Source organism: Microtus pennsylvanicus, chromosome 10 (assembly GCF_037038515.1).
Source record: "Microtus pennsylvanicus isolate mMicPen1 chromosome 10, mMicPen1.hap1, whole genome shotgun sequence".
Lineage (NCBI taxonomy): Eukaryota > Metazoa > Chordata > Mammalia > Rodentia > Cricetidae > Microtus > Microtus pennsylvanicus.
Window position 1 is genome coordinate 103,243,039 of NC_134588.1, and position 20,850 is coordinate 103,263,888.

The 20,850-nt window shown below is 43.5% G+C and overlaps 1 protein-coding gene across 3 annotated transcripts in view; it reads right to left on the reverse strand.

The window, feature by feature from the left end:
* Window positions 1-20,850, reverse strand: part of Mark1 (microtubule affinity regulating kinase 1) — a 110,739-nt gene that overhangs the window by 51,518 nt on the left and 38,371 nt on the right. For all 3 annotated transcript variants that reach the window (XM_075989397.1, XM_075989396.1, XM_075989395.1), the window contains exons 2-3: window positions 11,319-11,522; window positions 10,691-10,744 (exon numbers count right to left, since the gene is read on the reverse strand). In XM_075989397.1, coding sequence (XP_075845512.1) covers window positions 10,691-10,744; window positions 11,319-11,522 — 258 coding nt within the window. The remainder of the gene's footprint in view (window positions 1-10,690; window positions 10,745-11,318; window positions 11,523-20,850) is intronic.

Consider the following 20,850-nt stretch of genomic DNA (forward strand, 5'->3'; position numbering starts at 1 on the left):
GTGCAGATGATTAAAATCAGGTATAGGATTTTAATGGCAGATTGTTTCCTGATTGTTATTACAATCTCCTTTCATAAAATAGAACTCAACAAGAAATAGTAACAAATTTATTCTGACTTTATGAATGTGATTCATGTAGATAAAGTATAGTTCTAACCAGAAAAGTTAAGCTACAGAAAAAAATGTTCTTCCTACATTGGACAAAGAATACAATTTATGCCTTAAATTCTGTGTTTTCTTCCTTTCTTCCTTCCTTCCTTCCTTCCTTCCTTCCTTCCTTCCTTCCTTCCTTCCTTCCTTCCTTCCTTCCTTCCTTCCTTTCTTTCTTTCCCTTTTTTGAGACAAGCACTGTATAAGTCCTGGCTGTTATGGAACTCATTCTGTAGATCAGGCTGACCTAGAACTCAGAGATCCACCTCCCTCTGCCTCCTGAGTGCTGGGATTAAAGGCGGGTGGCGCCACTGCTCAACATAAATTCTGTATTATTTCAAAGTTGTTCCTCTCTTTAACCTACGCTTCCAGCAAGCACTGTCTTCCTACACCAAGGGTAGTGGCTACCCTGCCCTAACTGGCACAGGCCCTGACTGGGTTCTGAAGGACCGGTCCATGATCCATGGCATAAGCAGGATCCCTGGGCTCTTTGATTTTATCTCCTCTTCATTCTTGATAAATTATGCCAAGTTACAAAAGAGGGCAACACTGCCACACAGGGAACATTAATTATTCTTAATAAAATCACTGCCAAGTCATTTTTTTCTTAGAAGTAAACTGGCTAAGATGTTAGGTCAAAGTGATGGAAACAGATTAATGTCTACATATATTTTCTTTAAAAATGATTTATTTGATTTGATGTGTCTGAATATGTTTCTACGTGCAGCATGTGTGGGCAGGTCCCCAGGGGAGCCAGAAGAAGGTGTCTGGCTCTTTGAAGCTAGAGTTACAGGTGGTTGTGGCACCCACTAAAGGTGGTGCTGGGAACCAAATGCTCTTGCTCTGTAAGGTCAGCAGGTGCTGTCCTCTCAGCCACCTTCCAGCCCTGATGTCTCCATCTCTGAGAACAACTTATCTAAGGGAACAGATGAGCTGTGTGCCCTTCAAGACAGTCCCCAATGAGTTTTTATTTAGCTGTTTTTGCTTTTTAAAAAGCTGAGCTTTGCAAAGGACATGGTCAACAAGGCAAAACGGCAGCCTACAGAACGGGAAAAAATCTTCACCAACCCCACATCAGACAGAGGTCTGATCTCCAAAATATACAAAGAACTCAAGACATTGGTCATCTTGACCAATAATCCAATAATAAATGGAGTACAGACCTAAACAGAAAACTCTCAACAGAGGAATCTAAAATGGTTGAAGACACTTAAGGAAATGTTCAACATCCTTAGTCATTAGAGAAATGCAAATCTAAACAACTCTGAGATTCCATCTTCACCTGCAAGAATGGCCAAGATCAAAAACACAGATGACAACTTATGCTGGAGAGGTTGTGGGGTAAAGGGAACACTCCTGCATTGCTGGTGGGAGTGTAAGCTGGTACAGCCCCTTTGGATATCAGTATGGCGATTTCTCAGAAAATTAGGAAACAACCTTCCTCAAGACTTAGTGATGGGGGAGAGTCTTCTGTTTTGTGTTAATTTTATTGGTTAAATAAAGAGACTGCCTTGGCCCTTTAATAGGACATAAAATTAGGTAGGCGGAGTAAACAGAACAGAATGCTGGGAGAAAAGAGCAGATTAATGAGTCGCCAAGATTCTCCCACTCCAGGCAGATGCAGGTTAAGATCATTCCTTGTAAGCCAGCTCGTGGGCTACACAGATTATTAGAAATGGGTTAGGTCAATATATAAGAGCTAGCCAATAAGAGGCTGGAACTAATGGGCCAGGCAGTGTTTAAAAGAATACAGTTTCCATGTAATTATTTTGGGTATACAGCTAGCTGGCAGCCGGGAGCTGGGGTGGCAGGGAAGTGGCCCGCTTTTATCCGGGTGGTGGGAAGCAGCCCGCTGCTCATACTACAACAACTTAGCAATACCACTTTTGGGTATATGTCCAAAGGATGCTCAATCGTGCCACTAGGACATATGCTCAACTATGTTCATAGAAGCATTGTTTGTCACAGCCAAACAACCTAAATGCCCCAACTGAAGAATGGATAAGGAAAACATGGTACATTTACAAAATGAGTACTACACAGCAGAAAAAAATAACAACATATTGAAATGTGCAGGCAAATGGATGGAGCTAGAAAACATCATTTTGAGTGAGGTAACCAAGACCCAGAAAGTCAAGTATCATATGTACTCACTCATAAGTGCTTTTTTAATGTAAAGCAAAGAAAGCCAGGCTATAAATCACAATCCCAGAGAACCTAGACAACAATGAGGACTCTAAGAGAGACATACATGGATCTAATCTACATGGGAATTAGTAAAAGATAAGCTCTCCTGAGTAAATTGGGAGCATGGGGACCTTGGGAGAGGGCTGAAGGGGAGGGGAGAGGCAGCGAGGGGAGCAGAGAAGAATGTGAAGCTCAATAAAATCAATAAAAAATATAAATAAATAAAAGCGGAGCTTTGGCACAATTTGGGTTCATGAGTTTGTAGTCTCTGGTTGGAACTTGGAATGTAGCTGTTCTATCAAAAACAGATTAATCTGCGATAGTAATCTTGTAAAACCTAAGACATTTAACAAAAATAGTACTTTAAAGGGACACTCCCACTCCACATGGAGATGATGCACAGAAGATATTTACAGGCAGAGCCAATGTTCTGATCAGAAAGTAATTTTAAAAAATTAAAACAATAATACACAGCTATTAGAGCTCCTCTATCTCCAAGATGCCTTATATATTGTTTCAATCTTTCATTTGGACAAAGAATGAGAACAGCTTTAACAACTAAGAACATGGAAGTGTGTACAGGCTGGAAGCATGTTGGCTCATGTCTTAGTCACTGTCCTATTGCTGTGAAGAGAAGCCATGACCAAGGTAACCCTTATAAAAGAAAGCATCCAATTTGTAGGGAGACCTGCTACAGTTCAGAGACTTAGTTCACTATCATCATAGTGGGCAGCAGGGCAGCACACAGGCAGACATGGTGCTGGAGAAGTAGCTAAGAGTTCTACATTCTGGTCTCAGGCCACAGATTGGGCACGGTATGGGCTCAAAGCCTATCCCCAGCATTTTCTCCAACAGAGTCATACCTCCTAGTCCCTCTAATTCTTTAAAAGGGTTCCCTGGTGACTAAGCATTCAAATATATGAAACTATGGAGACCATTCTTATTCAAACCATCAAAGTTAAAATGATGGCAATCATACAAGGAAGCAATTGCTGCTAAGAGCCATGTGATGTTTTGTATTATGTGTTAATTATGAAAAATGAACTGGCAGAATCCTGTACCAGCAACCATTCCTCCACCCAAAGAAACACATGCCAGAGGCATATGGTCCATTATCTGATATGAGCTAGAGCCTGTTCCTGGCTCCCAGCATGACTGTTCTTGGAGAAGGGACTCTTAAGAAGAGAGTTCAAATTATAAGAAGCCATAAGGGTAGGACCTTAAGCCAATATGATCAATATCCTTACAGATGGAAGACTTACCAAGGACAAGCTGGGGTGTAGAACTTGCTATGCATGGATACTGAGAAGACAGCTATCTGCATGACAAGGAAAAAGCCTCAGAAGAAACCATCCCTGCAAATGCCTTCTTCTTAGACTTTTAGCCTTCAGAACAGTGATAAAACATTCTATTGTTTAAGCCACCTATTCCATGGCATGCTGTTATGATGGTGTCCCTAAGAGACCAGTAGTCTACCCTGAATCTAGATAATTCTGGCCAAACGAACACATGATAGCAGGAAGATTTAAAACTGTTCTCAGTACTACTTAAACCTCTTTGTTTCCTAGGTGGGCTCAGGAGAGAGAGAATAGAGAATGAGGGAGGTAGACATTAATAGCAGAGTCTTCTGCAGAAACCCTCTGAGTCAGAGGGAGCAGGAAGGAGAGCCAGTGAGCTGGGCATCTTTTAACAAAGGGCATCTCACCAGCAAGACATCAGTCTTAGCAGTGCTTGCCTTCCATAGGAAGGTGGCAAGAGGAGCAGAGCCTTTAGATTGCAGGTAGACGTCACCCCGATGGACAGTTTTCACTAACACCATCCCTTCTCCACGCATCATTTGTCTGAAGACAAGTAAAAAAAGCAGCGCGTTCACAAGGATTCCAGGTCTACACCATGCGAGTTTCTGATTTCTACTTCTCTCTTTCTCGTTTTCAAGCCCTAATGCTTTGCTGTTTGCAGCACCCATGAATTAGCCAGAGCGCTTGGAGTATGCTAGATCCTTCAGGTCTGCTGTGAACTGGATGATAAAGTCAATATTTGTTACAATGGTGTTAAGAGAACTAAAGGAAGCCTTGGCTATCTATAAAGGAGGCGCTTTACTTTGTAGATGCAGACAGCTACTCTAATTGTTCAGGGCCCTTATTGCTTCCTTCTAGGCTCCTGGCTTCGCTCCAGGTAGCTGAAGTCACCAAACGACCTTCAGTTTTGTGAAAGGAAAACTACTCTGCTCAGTCCTTCCTGGTTAGGCCTGAGGTCAGGACTAGGCAAGCTTCATGGTGTCAACCAGTACTCGCCTCAGGAGAATTTTCTTTTTCTTTTCTCAACTAATTTCTGTTCCTTCCAATCTCTTCCATTTCTTCTGCCTATTATTCTTTTGTGTGTGTGGTGGGAAAACGTTTGCTGTATTTAAACTAGTGGACTGGACATGGCCTCGTCATCTGGCATTCCAATTCTATGGAAAGCCTTGTGTCTGGCTCCTATCAGACCCTCTGCCGTGCTGCCTGTGGCCTCTTCAAGTCAGAGGACCTCTCCGTGGCTTGCTTGTCTCGAGACAGCTGACTCTGCAGTCCCAGGTAACTCGCTTTGCCAGGCTGACTTCAGTTACAGTGAACAGGGCCTGGGGAGCAGAGGCTGTGTACATCTGCTCTTTCAGCGCAGCCTTCTTAGTTTTTCAAGTACTTCATTCTGACGTGGGTTTAAGAGGACAGGGAACCTTCTCTGCCCCCGTATCTGCATCGTTGGCAGCATTTTTGGCCAATTAGTGAACTCAAGTGTGGGTCTCCCTGCAGGAGACATTTGGTTCCTAGACTCACTGAAAGCCTAACTCACTGAGAGATTATAATTGCTGTGCATATGTTAACAGAGCCCTGCTGATTGAATGCTCAGCTTTATCATTTATGGAATCATTATGATCTCCTTTTTTAGCCTTCAGACATCTTACTGGGACATCAATTTAGTCAGATATTTTATAAAACTACTAGCAGCAGTATAAAATTTAAGTTAACTTCTGTTAGCTTGTTTTCTGCTTTACTTTGGTTGTTTAGGGAAGGGTCTCATGTAGTCCACAGTAGCCTACATCTCTCTCTATAGCTCAGGCCAGCCTAGTACTTGTAGGCAGAGCCTATCCAGCAGCTCAGAGAAGCCAGTTTGCAAAGGAGACGGACTGCTTACAGGGTGAGAAGAAACAGAGCCTGGATTATGGGCAGGGAAGAGGTCCTGGAGGAAAGTATGACCTATCTAGCAGAGTCTACTTGGGGACACAAGGCAGGAAAGACCCAAGATGCTGGGCAGGCCCATGGGATGGAAAAAGTGGACCTAGCTGGAGGCATGGGGAAGGCAAGTCCTTCAAGATCTTAGCAGGCCTCTAGGTGGGAAGGAAGCAGCAGACCTGATTAGTCACACGTGGGAGGGTGGAAGACTCTCCCAGTAACTAAATGGGCTCTAGCCTTTGAAACAGCCAAGCTAAAGTTTACAGATGATGCCAGTATTCCTGGCCTCTTCTGCTTCCCTAAGAGAATTCTTCCACAGCAGAAGTGGACACATAGTCCACAGTTACTCAAGGCCCAGAAATCAGAAGTTTTAGGGTTCACAAAATGCTGGCATACAAAGAACTACTGCCCCAAACCAAGTAACTCCTTAGTTCTGAATGCCTGATCCTAGTACAAAGGGGATTCAAAACTGCCACGGGGAACAGGAAAGATCTGTCTGAGAAAGGAGAAACATCTAAGGAGGAAATGAGGGAGGGAGTTAGTGTCAGGCAGAAAAAGGGATGAAAATCTGCAACGGCCAGGTAGCTAGAATAAAGAGTGTGAAGAGGACCTGGTGGGAACTGAAGCTGGAGGAATGGGGCATGAGGAGGGGAGGAGCTGTGTGAGCCGACGGTCCTTGAGGTAGACAGGAAAGTAGGGCCCTCAGTCACGTGTTAATGAGTCTAAGTTTTAGGCTACCAGAAATGGAACTCCTAAAAGTGTAAGCATAGACCAGTATGTTAAATATATGTCTGCAGAAAGACATGCAGGACAGAACAGAACACAGTAAGGTCACGTAGAGGAAGGGCAGCCACTATCAGGTGAGCATGAAGACAAAGGAGAAGCTTTTGAGGCTGTAGCTTACATGATTTTGGGGACAAGTTGCTGTTCACAAGAGGTCATAGGATGACGAGGTGAGTGGGGCATTGGGTAGGTATGGCAAGGTCATGAGTTCAACTCTGTGGCTGGGTGTCTCGGAGGGAAGGTTAGAAGGATATCTAAGAGTAGTCTGGGGTGAAGAGATAAACTCCCAGTTCACCAATAGATTTATTGGTAAAGATTTATACCCGGCTACCTTTGGTCAGCCTAAGAAGAGAGTACAGAGGGAGAAGTCCTACGGTGAAGCCTTGCAGAGCTTCCCATGTAACAGCCAGGACAATGACCTCACTAAAAGGAAACAGGAAGGGAGAAGCTGAAAGGACAGAAGAAAACATACGGAGAAACACAATCTTTGAATAAATATTTCTTGAATCAAGAATTAATTAGTGAGCATGTGTATCTGGCTCAGTGACATTTAGTTTGAACTGTGAGACAGTTTCACTTCTAATTACTGCCTTTCTTCTTCACTGTATTCTACTTCTTATTTCTACTAAATAGAAATTCCTAATCACAGATCACCAGGGGAGAGAATAAGCATCAGGTGATATTCCAGACAACCCTGGAGACATGCAGGGCCAAAGCTAGTCTTCTGGAGCAATTTCTCCCTGAAGACTGTGGACGACCTCTAGACAAATTCTAGCTGTCTGAGCTTATCACACTCAGACATTCAGACATGCAATGACTGGAGTCCTTTATTTTAAAAATTTATTTTATTCTGCCAGGTGGTTGTGGTGGTGTACACACCTTTAATTCCACCTCTCAGGAGGCAGAGGCAGCTGGATCTCTGAGTCCAAGACCAGCCTGATTTACAGAACGAGTTCCAGGACAGCCAATGTTACACAGAGAAACCCTGACTTAGAAAAACAAAACAAAAAAACTTCCCAAATTTATTTTCTTGTTTTGGTTTTCTTAAGACAGGGTCTCTCTGCCCATCCTGCAGCCCACTATATATATATCAGGCAGATCTTGAACTCAGAGATCCGCCTGCCTCTACATCCTGAGTCTGGGATTAAAGGTGTACACCATTATGCCTGTCTGAGAGACTGACATCTTAATCTGAGGGACATGAATAATCAGATTCTCAGTATACACTCATTAGACATATTTGCTTTGGAAATACTTTTATATTTGGATGCAGCATGTTAAATATGCCAAAAATATGTCATTGCACACTTCCATGACATCTACGAGGGCAGGCTACCTGAAACACAGTTTGGCTTCAGGAAGTATAGCCTAACTGTGAATGCACAGCTTACACCTGGGGTAGATGCAGTAATTTTGCTGGTGTCACTTTCTAAAACACATGGGCACCTTTCCCCTCAAAATTCATCACACTTGAGTGTGAAACACGCTTCCTACCAATCTTCATACACTGTGTGACAGATACAAGCCTCACTTATCACTTCATGATCATCCTTATTTTCAGTATTTTCTCCAAAGCCAAATCGAGGTGAGGGTGTGCTGCTGATTGCTAGTTTCATGGAGCACAGAGTGGCGAGCAAATCAGCACCAAGGATCATCTCACTAGCTGACTCTTGCAGAATGCCAAAAGGAAGAAGAGGGAGTGGGGGATGGGAGGAGAGAGGGAGAGACATGGAGGAGGAGAGAGGGAGAGACATAAAGATAGTCCATCATTCTGATTAAAAAAGAGCTTTTGCCGTCTACAGCCCAGTTCACAAAAAATGCTCTCCTGCTGTGCAGTGGCACCCGCTTTTAATCCCAGCACTTGGGAGTCAGAGGCAGGTGGATCTCTGTGCATTTGAGGCCAGCCTGGCCTGTAGAGCAAGTTACAGGACAGCCAGGATTGTTACACAGAGAAACCCTGTATCGAAAAATTAAACAACACAAATAACAAAAACCAAAGACAAAAACCAAAACCCTAATACTCTCATTATTCTGGTTTTATTGACCCAAACCAGACGTGGACAACACATTTTCTTCAGGCTATACACATGTAGCAAGACTAAATGGGCGAATATTCAGCCCATGCATGGATTGCCTCGGCTGGGATCAAACTCATTTCTGCCTTTGCCCCATTAGCAGCTGGGATTTCAGGCATGTGCTGCCATGCCCAACTCTTGTTTTGTGTTGTCTTTTTTTCTTCTTTAGATTTTTTACAGTCAGAAAATCACTCTGACACAGAGTCACTTTTGTGATATGTAATAAACTTAAAAATACAATGAAAAGAGGGGACTAAAGAGATGGTTGAAAGCACTGGCTGCTCTCTTAGAAGACTCCCGGCATCCACATGACCCCTCTATTACTCCAGATCCAGGGGATCCAGTGCCCTCTTCTGGCCTCTGTGGGAACTGCATGCATGTGGTGCATAGACATAACAAACAGGCAAAAGATGCATACACATAAAGTAAAATAGTACAATTAAAAAAAATAAAATGACAGGTTAAACATCCAAATATAGATGAAGCAGAAAAAAATGATCTAAAAAATAACTTTAGGAGAATGTTTGAGGTCCTTAAAGAGGAAATGAAAAATTCCTTCAAAGAAATGGAGGAAAAGACAAACAAAAAACTGGAAGAAATCAACAAATCCCTTAAAGAAAAATCAAGAAAAAGCGATAAAACAGACAAAAGAAGCGATTCAAGACTTGAAACAACTGGGAAAGATCAAATGGGGTGTCACAGTACTGGGTATCCTGGCAGAAGTTTCAAGTGTCACTTGAAATCACTCCACTTATCAGAGTGATCCGGGAAAAGTACAAAATATGGGTGGAAGGTGGGCAGTGTAGAAACTGGCGTGTTTTAGGGTCCTTGGCACATGGGTGAGTTATACTTCCATGTCATAGTGGCTTCAGCCCAGAACAGCATGAGTGTCCTTAGGTTCATCAGCCCAGAGAGGGAGCCTTCTGTCACTGGCACAGCTGCATCCAGGTAGGATGGGTGCTCGAGTTACGAGAAGAGATGTCCCCAGGACAACATCACATCAGCACTGCGCTAACTCACATTCCCAGGAGAAGAGCACAGCAGACACGAATCCTCACTACGCAGACATGTCAGTGATCTGGAGTTTTCCTGATTGTCAAAGGAGCCCATAAAAGTACAGAGACAGATCTCTATGGAGAAATGCGTAAAAATGCAGAGCTACTTGGCCCTGAGGCCAGTGGGAAGAAGGCTCTGGTTCAATAGTCACGGAAATGTTGGTAAACAGCAAACTAAGAATTTCTTGTAAGATTCTCTTAGGAATCCAAAGTCGCTCGTGTGACTGTTACGTTTATAAATCTGACAGTATTACAGGCCACTGAAATCACAGGGGGTATTATACAGCTCACGCACTGAAACAGCTGCTTTGTCTTTAAAATACTGAAGGTTTGTATCTGAGAAGGCTTCCCACTGAAGTACTTAATGAAGTAAACAGCTTTGCTACTAAACGATCCCCATCTAATTGCTTTCTCCTCCCCATTCCTGCTGTCTTTCCATCCTTTGATGGATCTCTGTTTACTGTAACTTAATGTCTAAGATGAATTTGCAGGAAAGAAGAGTCAAACGAAGGAATGAAAGGAGACACACTTACGGAAACTGTTACTCAGAACTAGGCTTTGACTTAGAGTAATTCTACATACTTAGGACTGGAGCGACGGCTCAGAGGTTAGCAGCACTTGTTAATAGAGCAATCATGATGGTCAGAGCCTGGTTCTCAACATGTGCACTCATGCATACACACATGCGCGCACACACACACACACACAACCACACACATGCCGAACACACATGCACGCGCGCACACACACACAGGCACGCACACACACAAACAAACAAACAACATCCTGCAAACAGTTCTAACTCCAACACAGAAGAATCTGACATCCCAGAAGGGCTCCATACTCACACACAGGTATGTGTAACCCACGTATACATTGCACACACAGATAAATAAAATATTCCACAATATTAGATACAGAATCTAATCCTATCAAGGGCAATTCATATGATACACACATCTTGCTAAAGTCTATGCAAATAGTTTCAAATACAAGATTCGATAAAGTCCCAAACACTTCTCTCAAAGTATTTTGAGTACATGATGTTCAACTTGCATTAGGCACATTTGAAACCTCTTTATAATCAGCCATAGTCATCCCATCTTAGATCCTGTCTTTTCATCATATACTGGTAAAAAATAGTATTTTATCTAACAAGACATTTCATGCCTGACTTTACAGAATTACGTATTAACACAAATTTACATTACTTATTAAGTTAATTAAATACCTTTTGTAGACTGGTAGGGTTTAGCTGAGTTTTGTCTATTATTTTCACAGCTACCTAGAAGAGAGAATCATTAAACTTCATTTGAGAGACGTCATTTAAGAATAAAACCCTGTAAAGAAAACATTTCTGTTTCACTCTTAACTATGCACCATTTGCTTCTATGTGGATGCTCATGCAGTCTATCCACCTTAGACACAGATGACTGACTTGTCGTTAACCTCTATAATAGTAATATTAGCTTGTTGTTATCTCCAAACAGATAAAATTAGTGAGCGATTTCTACACATCTACTTCTACCTTAGCCTAGGTGGTAATTCATAGAAACTTATTCCAGCCTCCTTGCAAGCAGGACAGCAGCAGTAACCAGGAGTGTTCTCACGGTAGACAAGCTCCAGCTAGTCTGCAGCACACCTGGTCTCTAAGAGATGTGATACAGTAGAGGGGAGTCCATCCTTAGTGCTAAATGGTCAGGAGTTCTGCTGTGAAACAGACCTGTCTGCAATGCTCTATATGCATATATCCCAGTGTGCATCAGGGCACAGGGGCCATTCATTCCCCAACACCAACTCTGAGAAAGCTTGTGACAAGACTCTGGATCAAGGTAAACTCAAAAGGCCTGAAAACTTACCTCTCTACCTGTTAGAACATGTCTTGCCAATTTCACTTTGGCAAAATTTCCCTTCCCTATTGTTTTCTGTAAGCGGTAATTTCCGATGTGAGGCTGTTCATCCGTTGCTGACGTAATGGAGTTTCTACACCGGGGAATGTTCTGTCTGCTACTTGACTTAGTAGGCTGGACGTGTGCTTCAGTATATCCATCCACAGATGTATGCTAGGAAAAGGCACAAGAGCTCATGGTCACTTCGATTATTATAAAAGGACACTTAAAAGACTACAAATGTTCATTAGCCGTTCACCTTCAATCAAAGTACAGCATACTACACAATTTTCAAACGCTGACACACTGTTTATCATTGCTTCCCGACTTAAGGGCCCTCACTAGAGGGTACAATATTTAAAATAAATTTTCCTACACATTTTTAAGTCTGTATTTTGATTTTCAGAATCAATAGGTAGATAGATTGCTGGGTATCTGTAGTAATATCAAAGAGTTCCACCACAGCTCAAAATGGAGTATAACAAAGGTTTATTTATTTGGGGATAAACTCACAGTAAGGGTAGCGATCCACAGTCCTCTGCAGTTCACTGGGAACTACAACCTAATCCAGCAGAAAAAAAGGGCCACACATTCTTCTGGCTTTTCGTCTGCACTTATAGTACATGAGACCATGCCCAAAGTGGGCCAGTATCTTAAAGGCTATTGGCTGAGGAGTTCCCACAGCAGGTACCTCACAGGCACTGTTCCTGTAAAGGCTGTTACCATTTTAGGTTGAGTGACACAGGCTATTATTACCTCATTAGAAGGGCAGCATTTTTATTACCATGACAAATATTCTCACAAATGTGGTTGTTCCTCTGATGCAGGGCTTCTTGACCTTGCTTCTTTTTCTTTTCTTTCTTTTTTTTCATGTATACTAAACTGGTATCAAACTATTCTTCCAAAGGTCCTGAGTTCAATTCCCAGCAACCACATGGTGGCTCACAATCATCTGTAATGAGGTCTGGTGCCCTCTTCTGGCCGGCAGACAGAATATTGTATGCATAATAAATAAATAAATATTTAAAAAAAAAGCTATGTGGGGTAAAAACGATCTTGAACTTTGGATCCCATTGCCCCCACCTCCTAAATGCTGAGACCACAGGAGTGTCTCACCATACATGGTTTATGCAGTGCTGGGGGTTAATTTGACAGGATCTAGGAGACAAGCCTCTTGGCATACCTTTGGCTTTAATGGGATTAATAAGGGTGGGAAAATCCATCTGAACTGAATATAAAGCAGGAAGTGAGGTGATAAAAGCATCCATTGCTCTGCTTCCCGACCCTGGATGCAATTATGACCACTGCCTCATGCTCTTGCCAGTATGCCTTCCCATTATGATGGACTGTATTCCCTTTAACTGTGAGTCAGAACATACTCTTCTCTTCTGTGTGACTTCCTGTCAGGCATCTGTCACAGCAGCAAGAAGAGTAACAAATACACACTCTCACTCAGGCTATTCCAAAGACACACACACCTATATGCACGTGTGCTGAGACGGGGGGGGGGTAGGAAACGGGTCCAACTCTTTATTTCCCATAGATAAACCACATTTCTACAAGAAAACCTCATGTGTACAGTAAAACACCCTAATTTGTAACATACGGAAGTCTCCATTCTGAGCCTCAGTGTTTTGAGGCTGCAGTTTTGGCTCTGTGTGAACTGATGGTGTGTACAGCAAAGTGTGCGTGTTGTGCGTTCAAAAACCAGAGCTGCTGTAAAATCACACATTGGGAAATATGTGAGTGCTGCCAGAGACATCTTAGATTCATCATGTGTTTGACTGTAAACTAATACTGAGGCACTGCACTGAAATACAAAGTCTATCGGGAAATCACACGCTGTTTGGACTTGATGACAGTGGACTCTAGGATCAAGGTGGGCTCCTCTGTCTCGGACTCAAGCAAGTTTACCTCAAGAGTCCTCTGAGACTCACTGTCCTGGGCAGGCTGGCACCCTGACCCTCTAATAGGGGGGAGGAGAATAGTAAACAGCTAAGGGGTAAAAAACGCCGGGCACAGGCTGGAGAGAACTCAGTGCTCAAGAGTGTGTACCTTTTTTTGTTTTGTTTTGTTTTGGTTTTGGTTTTTCAAGACTGGGTTTCTCTGTGTAGCTTTGGAGTCTGTCATGGAACTTGCTCTGTAGATCCACCTGCCTTTGCCTCTCAAGTGCTGGATTAAAGGCGTGTACCACCACAGCCCGGCTAGATGTACTACTTCAGAAGAAGACTTAAGTTTGGTTCCCAGGACCCTCACTCAGTGGCTCACAAATGCCTGTAACTCTAGCTCCTGGGGATCTGACACTCTTTTGACTTCCACAGGTCCTGTACTTGCATGCATAAACCCACCCACAGACACACACACACAGACACACACACACAGACACAGACACACACACACACTATGTAAGCAGAAATAAACTCTTAAAAAAAAACAACACTGTGGCCCTGAGAACAGCTAGAAGGTGAACCGTTTCCAACAGAGGTTAGTACTCATTATCCCATGGTATAGAAATGTCTGTCGTGGGAACAAGAAGCCAGAAGTGCATCCATAGAGAGACGCTTAATTGGAAATTCCAGCATGACTGCTTGATGGGGTTTCCCAGTTGTTTCTGCGGGAGCTTGTAAGTGACGGGCTTAAGCTGCTTTGCCTTCTACCTGTGGCTGACTAGTTGTTCTACTTGCAAGCCTCACCCTCACCAGAGGGCAACATTCTGCTCTGCCTGGGCCTCGCAGGCAGAAACCCCAGCCAGCTGCCTCAATGGGGCATCTTCAGCCTTTTCTGCAGAAGCTGTGAACACCCAATTTGGTGCTATGACAGTTGCTTGCTACCTGTTCTCTCTTTTCCCTTGTCCTCCTAGCTGGACTACTCCAGTTGTCTTTGCCAGGTTTGGAAAGACCCCAATTTGATGTTGTGCTATCAGCTACTTGCTCTTAGGTCTTTAACTTTTGTTTAATAAACTTATTTATTCGAAACTGAAAGTACAGCCATTGCAGACTGTTCCCTAGAGAGAACATGCACACTTAGAAACCATTTACTGTTGTCAATTTTTGTGACCCTCCCATTTTTTTATATAACCCCTTATGTCATGATCCACAGTTTAAGAAGCTGGGTTCTAAACTAACCAGGTAATTGGGCCAGTCACTTTCTACTCTTCTTTATATTTTAGGCCAAATCAGTTGCCTGTCCGAAGTACAGCCCTAATCCACTCCTGTCCCACCTCCTCACATAGCCTACTGCATCTGAGAGAGAGAGGGAGTGACATCCCTGCCTGGTCCCACGGTCCAGTGTCTACTGCATTCCTCCTGAGTGCTCTTCTTTAGGCAAAAATATTGGTTTCCCCTGTCCATAACTTCAGCGGGTAGCTGGTCCTCCTCAGAGAGGGCTCAGAAGCTGGAGTCTCAGGCTGGCTGCCGGGCTCTGCTCTGACTGCTGTTCTCTTCCATCTGGTTCTATCTGCATCTCACACATCAAATTTTTACCTGTCAATGCCCTGAGAAGAAGTCTCTGATTGTAAATAAACTGCATTTGGGCAGAAGCCTTGAGTATCTGTGTCTAACTGCCATGATGGAGGGATCAGCAGACACTGGAGCAGGCAGTACCCCCGGGCCCACAGGCTACACTTTACCCATAATCCCTGACACGGCATATCACACTTGGGGATATAGGACCAAACTGTTATAAGGTGACCCCTTTTCTTTCAAAAGAACTAGTTCTCAACATCCGACCGTCATTTGTAAGTCTTCTCACTTGCACAGGACACACGCATGGTAGTTTAAGGACTCACAATATAGCTCTGATTGTGAGACATTCATCCAGAACAAGTATTGGGCCGGGCGGTGGTGGCGCACACCTATAATCCCAGCACTCAGGAGGCAGAGGCAGGCAGATCTCTGTGAGTTTGAGGCCATCCTGGTCTACAAAGCAAGTTACAGGACAGCTAGGGCTGTTACACAGAGAAACCCTTTCTCAAAAACAACAACAATACAACTATTTTTTTTTAAAAAAATACACAACTTTTCTTAGGCTTGTCAGCATCACTCAGGAGCACATCTTTCCTTAAGGGTCTCTGAAGAACTGTTGGCATAGTTTATCTCACTCCTTTCTGATCAATGGCTCAATGCTCAAGTAGAAAACCTGGCAAAAATATGGATCTAGTTCCTGCTAAATAATGGACTCAGTTTAGAACTCAGCCCTATGGCTGACAGATACAAAACACCATGACAGCCTAATTCAGCATTTCTTTGGATTTTAGTTCACACTTTTACCATAAAATAACAAATTCTAATACTATTATTCTTTCTCATTGTCTACTCAAGTCATCAACCTCCAATTTCTTTGGTCATTCTACAGCAGGAACAGTATGGCCCTGAAGCTTCCCTGAGTCTAGCAGGGTCCAAAGGACCGAGATGAATATCTTATCAGTCTCCATACCCGCATCTCAGGGTCCACAGACTCCAGCAGCTAACGACTAAGACTCTCTGCCTAGAGCACTAGCTAGAATAAAGGCCTCCAATCTGGGAGCCTCTCGTCCGTGGACACACACTTAACTGTTCTGTGTCTGTGTTCTTACCTGGGCAGTGGAGATAGTAATAAAGGGGCCCTTTGCCTCGGAACTGCCTTAGGCTATCCTGAGGATTAGATAACAGTTTTGTGAAGGTGCTTAGAAAAGTACACGGTAAGTACTGTATGTTTGTCAAAGAAAACGATACAAACAAAGGGACACAAATAGTCATACTATCCCCCAAATAACCCCAAATAGTCTGCTTATCCTCCAAATAACCATCCCATTTTCCTGAGTATCCGGTACCTGCAACCAGCTCCTGGAAGATTCACCTTTCTTTTCTGTGAGCAACCAAAACTGTTCTGGCTAGTTCAAGCAGAAAGCTTTCTGGCTAGCTCAGGTAGAAACTGTTCTGGCTAGCTCAAGTGCAAAAGGCATTTTAAAGTCTGCAAAAAACTGAAAAAGTTCCCCACAGATGAAGCTTGTATTCAGTGAAAGAAGACAAGAACAGGCAAACAGACAAAATAAAGTAATTATAGATGGTACTAATGTCTGAAAATGACAGAAAAAGGTGAGTGGGAGAAACGTGCAGCAAGGGCTGCCTTAGACGGGATGGACAGAATAGGCAGGCAGAAGCAAGCCGTGGGCACTACCTTAGACGGGATGGACAGACTAGGCGGGCAGAAGCATGCCGTGAGCGCTACCTTAGACGGGATGGACAGAACAGATGGACATCTGTGCACCACCTGGAAGATGGCCAAGAACAGGAGCAGAGGAAGAACACTCAGGCAGTGAAATGAGAACCCAACCTCCAGTCAGCTGTGTTTTATGAGGTCATGGAAGGAAGGCACAGAGCAAAAACTAAGCATCTTTGTCCAAGGCCCTCATCTTGAAAATTCAGTTGCCCAAAGGAAAAACTGCAGATTTCTTTTTTTTTTTCTTTTTTGAGACAGGGCTTCTCTGTAGTTTTGGGGCTTGTCCTGGAACTAGCTCTTGTAGACCAGGCTGGCCTCGGACTCACAGAGATCCGCCTGCCTCAGCCTCCCAAGTGCTGGGATTAAAGATGTTCGCCACCACTGCCTATTTTTTTTGTTTCGTTTTTTTGTTTGTTTTGTTTTTCAAGACAGGGTTTCTTTGTGTAGCTTTAGAGCCTGTCCTGGAACTAGCTCTTGTAGACCAGGCTGGCCTTGTACTTATAGAGATCTGCTTGTCTCTAAACTGCAGATTTCTACTACAGCATCCAGGTGGTCTCTAGTTACGGATATGAATCCCGGCACAACTGCCACACTAAGCCAGTTAAAGGCAAGGCAGGCACAAGACTCTCTAACAAACAGGTAAAGAATAAGCAGGTGGAGACGTGAACAAGGCGATCAGCAAACAATGATAAGGACAAGGCGCATCTCTGTCCCACAGTTATAATAAAACTGCATGTAACGGCTCAGGGTGTGGTGGAAGCTTAATGAACACCACCTCTTCTACTCAACGGAAAAGCACAGCCCACATTCCACAGAGGAGGGGATGTGAAATGAAGAGGCTATGGACATGTAACTCTAACTCTTCCGGGTTCATCGAAGTTTGTGTGCGTATCAGCTGAGGATCCAGAGATAGCTCAGCCGCTGAGAGCAGTTATTGTTCTTGCAGAGGACCTAGGCTTGATCGCCAGCACCCACATGGTAGCTCACAACCAATCATAACTCCAGTTCCAGGAGATCCAATGCCCTCTTCTGGCTTCCACAGACATAATCACACAGGTGAGGCACATACATGCATGCAGGAAAAATATACATATAAAATAAGGTAAATACATCTAATTTTTTTAAAGGTGGGATTAATTACCCTGTTGATACAAGAAAGGAAAACTGCATTGGCCGTTTCACTTGGGCAAGAGTTCTTCCATTACTTGAACTATTTCTGACTTGGGTAGCCTGGTAAGTCTGGAAAACTAACTGCATTCTATAGATATTAGGGAAAAGAGTAGAAATCTTGAAAGTCAACAGAAAAATCTTGAGAGTCATCAAATACTTCCACAATTTGGCTCAGTGTAGTCTCAAAATTATATCTCAAAATTAGACCCCAATTTCAATTGCTAAATTCAAATCCTCCCACAAGGGTGTGTCATGCTTGTTTTTGTTCCAGGCAAGGAGTATTTTCTTCCGCATGGTCCTCACTTCACCAGCCTGGCTATGATTTCTTTTCATTATCCTCATTACTCAACTGTTGTCAAGCCCGATATTAAAGGAACAAGTGCCTATCTTCCTACAGGCATAAAAGGAAACAGTTGAGTGGGAAGAGTTCTTCCACTTGGCTCCCACAATGAAGTAAAGGACTTGAGTTAATAGCAATCATTCCAAGTCATTCCAGAGCTGCTAGCTTCAGCTTAAATCCCCACCTCTCCCACCTCACTCTTCACTGATTCATTTACTCACTCAGTAAAACTTTATTTTAATCTATTATGTACACCGTGTTGTCCCATATGAGAGGACAAGAGAAAGCTAAACAGACAAAATATCTGTCCTCAAACAATTCCTACTTCGGCAGAGGGAAGCGAAGAGAGAAAGGGACAATAAATATGTGAGCCAACAAGGAGCAGTTCCTGTTATGCAAAGCAGTGAGGCACGTCAGGGGCTGTAAGGCAAGGGCTATCACAGAAGGTTGGCATTTGAGAAGAGACTAGAGGAAGTAAAGGCCTAGAGTGAGAGAGGAGAGATGGGGAGACATCGGCTCATGAAGCATTCTTTGAAGAAACAAGCACTTCACATTTCCCTCTGGAAACACTGAAGCTGTGAGAGTAACCCCCACCCCACCCCATCTCATGACCTCTGCTCATGAGTAGTCACACAGGCCCACACCTACATCTTCTGGTCCTTCTCAAGTCATGTCAAGTTGAAGGTGCTCAATGTCTAACCAAGAGAGAAGAGAAGACCAAATACATCTCAGAGAACAAGGAGCCTACCCACTCTTCAAGAAGACTAGGACTTTCTCCTTCGTGAGATCCTGGCAGTAGCTGAGGAAAGGAGGCTGCCAGGAGACACTCTAACAATAGAGACCACACCCTCCAAACCACCCCGGGGTGGACAGCAGACTCACACTGTCCGCTGTGCTGCAATGATACCTAATATTACTTAAAGCTGTGGTAATGTATTAAAACCCAGACCACTATCAAATGGGTACCGTGTTTTCTTATAGATACACACCTGGCTTGGTGACACTTCCTGCCAAGGGAGCCCACAGAGTATGAGGCTGCACCGGCTTTGCCCCAGGCTCGGCAATGTTACTTTCTAGAAAAATGACAGCAGCACAAACACAGGCCATGGCCACTTCAAACTAATGACCACACTGCACTTCAGCAAGTCATCCTAGTAAAAGAATCTGCAGATTATACTTTGACTAACAGGAAGAACTTGTATTGGACCAACCTGCCAGCAAAATAGAACATATAGTTTTCTAGACAAAACATTAAAGGCAATTCTTAGGCAGCTTAGAAAAGCTAAAGCAAAATTGGGAAAGAAGTCTAGGATGTAAGAAAAGAATCTACACTAAGCAAAACTCTCCTCCCCATTTAAAGAGGTCTCTCAGAACCAGGTATGGTAGGTAGCACACACCTTTAATCCCAGCACTCCGGAGACAGAGATGGCTCTGTCTGAGTTTGAGGCCAGCCTGATCTGCATAGTGAGTTCCAGGACAGCCAGAGCTACAAAATAGAGACAAGGAAGAAAAACCAAAACGAAAAAAAATTGGAAGTCTCTCTACATTCTCTATATAACTGAGGCTAGTGGTGACCCCACGGCCTTCCTGCCTCAGCTTCCTGAGCACTGGGAATGCAGGAGTGTGCCACCAGGCCTAGGGAAATTGTACCCCGCCCAGACAGTTTCCATCTGGAAACAAACCCTAATCCATTTAGTTCCAGACAACTTAAATTCAAGTAGGAAACAAGTCGCACTAGCTAAAGGGATCTGTGGATGCAGATGCGGATAACAAAAATGCCTAGAAAGTGTGAGAAAATCTTGAGAAAAATTAAGTCACAGAGGATTGTGGAATTCTTATATGAATTACAAGAGCTTTTCTAAGTATGAGCAAAAGAATCTCCAAAAAGCACATTCGAGGCTGTGGGCAGAAGCCAGTGGGAAGTACTGCAGTTTTGGGGGTGGGGGTGGTGCAGACTGCCTAGAATTTGCAGTTTGAGAAAAAAGCTTGAAAACAAACAAACAAAGAAACACAATCCAAAGTCTATATCCAATAAGAGCTCAAAGATCTTGTTAACATGGACACGACACTGCAGGACTGTTAAAACAGTGGTCAGAGAGAGCGAGTGGGGTGAAGAGTTCCAGAAACCGAAAATGTGCATGTAGATATGGTGAGTACACGCTTTCCCACTCCAGAAGCAGTAAATATGTGTGTAGATATGGTGAGTACACGCTTTCCCACTCCAGAAGCAGTAAATATGTGTGTAGATATGGTGAGTACACGCTTTCCCACTCCAGAAGCAGTAAATATGTGTGTAGATATGGTGAGTACACGCTTTCCCACTCCAGAAGCAGTATGTGTGTGTAGATATGGTGAGTATACACGCTTTCCCACTCCAGAAGCAGTAAATACGTGTGTAGATATGGTGAGTACACGCTTTCCCACTCCAGAAGCAGTAAATAAGTGTGTAGATATGGTGAGTACACGCTTTCCCACTCCAGAAGCAGTATGTGTGTGTAGATATGGTGAGTACACGCTTTCCCACTCCAGAAGCAGTATGTGTGTGTAGATATGGTGAGTACACGCTTTCCCACTCCAGAAGCAGTAAATATGTGTGTAGATATGGTGAGTACACGCTTTCCCACTACAGAAGCAGTAAATGTGTGTGTAGATACGGTGAGTACACGCTTTCCCACTCCAGAAACAGAAAATGTGTGTGTAGATATGGTGAGTACACGCTTTCCCACTCCAGAAGCAGTAAATGTGTGTGTAGATATGGTGAGTACACGCTTTCCCACTCCAGAAGCAGTATGT